Below are 3,889 nucleotides of genomic sequence, written 5' to 3'. Positions count from 1 at the left end.
GAAAATGCCTTATAATTTTTTGTCAGTGCTTATTTCATTGTTGTTAGCCTTATATCTCACTACCATCCAATGTTTTTACATTAATGATGAACAAAAAGGGAATTCCTAAAATTTGCAGGGGGCAGAATAAAATAAAGATTGCGAAACTTTTTATTTTTTTCCATTTACTTTCTAGGAAGGGGCCATATGAAATACTAGACTTTCTTACCTGTTTAATGAGAGAGTATCAAATTATCATAGGGTATGGATCATACCATGGTCATGAAGAGATGTTACATGGCTTCTCAGTTTGGCCAAAACTGAGGCACACTTCACTGGGGTTTGTTTAGGGAAGCTGGGAGCCATGGGTACAAATGGGTGGCTAGTTTTCAGAACAGAACCTCTGTTTGCATCTATACCAGCAGACCAAACAGGGCCACATCCCCTTGGTTGGCTCTGGAGATGTGTCATGACAAAGTTTGCTTTAGTTTGGGTAAACCCTTTGCTCACCCCTATGCCCTTGGTGGCATCCCCTGGGCCCCAGTCAGGTAGTGTTTGGGACATAACTAGGTGGGTCCAATCTAAAAGAGAACCAGGGAGTGTGATGGTCATAAAACAGGATACAAAACTGTTTACTGAATGCTCAGTTTTCAATATGAGCATTCTTGCCTGTGTAACAGTTTATAAGAGCATAAGCTTATAAGATCCAGTGATTTTTCATTCAATCAGAGCAGTTGTCTATATACTCTCACATAATCCTTGGTCACACTGAACATTTACCCATAAGATATAAGAAAAGATACAGTTATTGCTATAATTTGCGTTCCTCTTCCCTGCCTAATAGCCCCATATATAAGAATACAGAGATAAAATCAGACTGTGAACACCTGTCATTTACAGCAATGGCATCTTGGACATGCACAAAATCTTTTACCCTCTTGGCATCTGAGCAACACTTCCTATGATTTACCCAGAAGTTAACTGGTGACGTACATTATTTATAATTAGCAAACAAGTGACTTGAAATTTTTGCTTCTAAATTTGACTGCATTAAATTACCATTTGTTTGCAAAATTAAAGCTGAGCAGGACACTTTATATACGCACTCATTATGTTTATTTTGAATATATTTATATATAACATATACATATAGTGTGTACATGTATACATGTGTATATACTTATATACATATAAACATACATATATTTTTAAGTTCCTTTTTCTTGGCACACCTTGACAAAAGTTCCTCTTTTTCCACCTACCTCTCCTGATTTTTTTTCTATTTGTAGACTTTTAATTGTGTTTACTTAAAAGAAAAAAGAAAGACATGAAATAAGAGCAGGGGACCTATCAAATGTAAAACACAATATAAACACAAATACAGGGAGAAAAAGGAAAGAGTGGGAGAGAGATTTTAACTGGGACTGAACCAACTCCCCAATTTATGCAAAATTAGACCTTATGTCTAACTTGTGACCTGTGACCATGTCTTGGTGATCAATGAAACTCATTCAGTTCATCTAAATAACAGAATATACCTGTCCTTCATCTTGTGTTAATTTTAATTTTTAGCAGACATTTGTGCTTAGGACTGTTTCAGCTCATTTTCTTAAAGAAGGACCAAAGCAGAGCTCAGAATATGATGGAGTAATCATAAAACACAAAGCAATCCTGTCTGAGGAGCTGTGCCCTGAATTCCTGTGTGGAGTAGACATCATGACAGCCAAACTATCTCAGCCCAGGTTGAAGTGCAAAAATCCTTCATTTTTTGGTTCTTTCTCATTCATCTCAGCATAAAATCAGGAAGTTTCCCATAATCTGCTTCCTAACATTTTGATCCCAAGCTCATAAAAATTCACAAAAGCCTTCCTAGTGACTATGGTGAGTATTGGATTTTTTTTTTCCTGAGTGATTGTAGTGAACATTTCACAGAAAGAAATGACATGTTCCATAAAACCTCAGCATGCTTCAGCTGTGTGCAATTCAGAGGCATTCCCTGCCTTTGTTTGGAGTGGATTATGGTACACACAGAGATCATTACGCAGAAGGAGACTCTAAAATAAATCATACTTTTATTTTTTTCTCCAGGTTGACACTCTTTCTCCTTTTCTTTTCCTTATGTATTCCATTTTGCTTCCATTATGTGCCAATACAAAGTCATGGCTGGCAGCTGAGCTGCTCAGCAGAGCTGCAGAGCTCAGTTGTTTTTCAGAGTTTTCCTGGCTCTTCTAATGCTTTGCTGTATGATTTGGGAAAAGTTCCTCCTTGCCTCCACTTATGCATTTCCCCACAGTAATAGAGAACATTAATCATCACTGTAAGCTGTTCTGAAGCCTAGAGATGAAAAATGCTCATTATTAATCATATTAATTTATAGATTATACATTTTCACTTGAACTGTGTAACATATAACCACTATTGCATTGAGTCAGGGTTGGAAAAACATTTTTTTGGCAGAAGAACAGATTCCTAGAGGTAGAAAATTTTACTGAGGTAGCTTCTAGTCTTCTCTAACACATGTATAACCTACATATTACTGTGAATTACATTTCTATATAAAACATATTTCTGGGCCCGAAGTTTATACACTGTATATTTTTTCCCCTAGATCTTCTTTATGAATACATTTTCCCTTTTTTTTTAATTGTACTTTGACTTTATTTACAACTAAGGATTTCCTTTATGATTTCACAGGCATGTTTTTAAAAAGTAAATAAATCTACAAACTGCAGGGGAATATATAGCAGTTCTTTCCTCCTTTCTCCTGTTGTAAACCAAAGTGATCCAGCTGCAGTCTCATTAGAAGAGAAATCCATAGAGCCATAACACACGCAAAACCAAACAAACCACCTTTGACCTTCACAATTAAGATGCAGATAATGCGAGACTACTTCAACAGCAGTCGGCATGGACCACATATTCACTGCTGTAGTGCCATCACTTCCAGTTACCCAGAAATCAGGGCTCAATGGCCTAAATTTAAGGTTTGTGTTAGTGGTCAATAAATTCTACATCTGTAAATTGTTTTGTGAAATGGTTAATTTTCTTTTTCCTCTCTCACCACTTACCCCCCAGCGCAATGCTCAATGTAGATGCGCAGCCTTAATTGGTTTAGTTGCAAGAAGATAATCTTTTTTTCCCCCTTTCTTGCTGTTGCCTGTTAGCTTAAAGGCTTTTTAGCTGAAGGTTGATAATTATCACTGAGAAGAAACTAGCACATCAGGAGTTCATTTTCCATCTTAGCACTTGTGGCGCTCCTTTGAACTCCTCGCGCCAAACCCGTGTTCCCACTCTGTCACTTTCCTCCCTCCATCATAAAAAGGTCTCAGCAGCCGGCGGCTCCAGCCTTTGCTGGTGGGCAGAAGGCACTGCTTCTCCCGAGCGCTCCTCCAGCATGGACAAATTGCACGAGACGTTGATAAACATGGAAGATGCTTTGGGTTCGGAACACTCCGTCTGCTTATCATCCTGGGACTGGAAAAGCTCCGCTGGCTCTTTCGAGCTGCACCCCATCTCGCCCCCACACAGCTTGTCCCCGACGCCCTCCTTCGAATCCTACTCCTCATCCCCTTGCCCGGCAGCGGCGGAGACCCCCTACGGGAGTGGAGGCAGCAGCCTGGTGGGATACAGCCTGGTGGACTTCCCCCCTGCCTACCTGCCCAGCCCCGGGCAGGCGCGGCTGCCCAAGGGCACCAAGGTGCGGATGTCTGCCCAGCGCCGGAGGAAGGCCAGCGAGCGGGAGAAGCTGCGGATGAGGACCCTGGCCGACGCGCTCCACACGCTGCGCAACTACCTGCCCCCCATCTACAGCCAGAGGGGACAGCCCCTCACCAAAATACAGACCCTGAAGTACACCATCAAGTACATCAGCGAACTCACGGAGCTCCTCAACAGCGTCAAGCGGGTGTAG

The 3,889-nt window shown here is 41.0% G+C and overlaps 1 protein-coding gene across 1 annotated transcript; it reads left to right on the top strand.

Annotated features, from left to right (window-relative positions):
• The first annotated feature begins 3,373 nt into the window (after positions 1–3,373).
• MSGN1 (mesogenin 1) lies at positions 3,374–3,889 on the top strand. Its single transcript, XM_008931291.2, has one exon. It carries the CDS (start codon positions 3,374–3,376, stop codon positions 3,887–3,889), a length of 516 nt encoding a protein of 171 aa, XP_008929539.2.

Source organism: Manacus vitellinus, unplaced genomic scaffold (genome assembly GCF_001715985.3).
Source record: "Manacus vitellinus isolate BGI_N305 unplaced genomic scaffold, ASM171598v3 scaffold_11_pilon, whole genome shotgun sequence".
Lineage (NCBI taxonomy): Eukaryota > Metazoa > Chordata > Aves > Passeriformes > Pipridae > Manacus > Manacus vitellinus.
The sequence above is the reverse complement of the archived record's forward strand: the minus strand, read 5'-3'. Positions and strand labels throughout refer to the sequence as shown.

Bases quoted from the DNA above. Each gene is read 5' to 3' on its own strand.
- MSGN1 (XM_008931291.2), top strand. From the start codon at position 3,374: ATGGACAAATTGCACGAGACGTTGATAAACATGGAAGATGCTTTGGGT.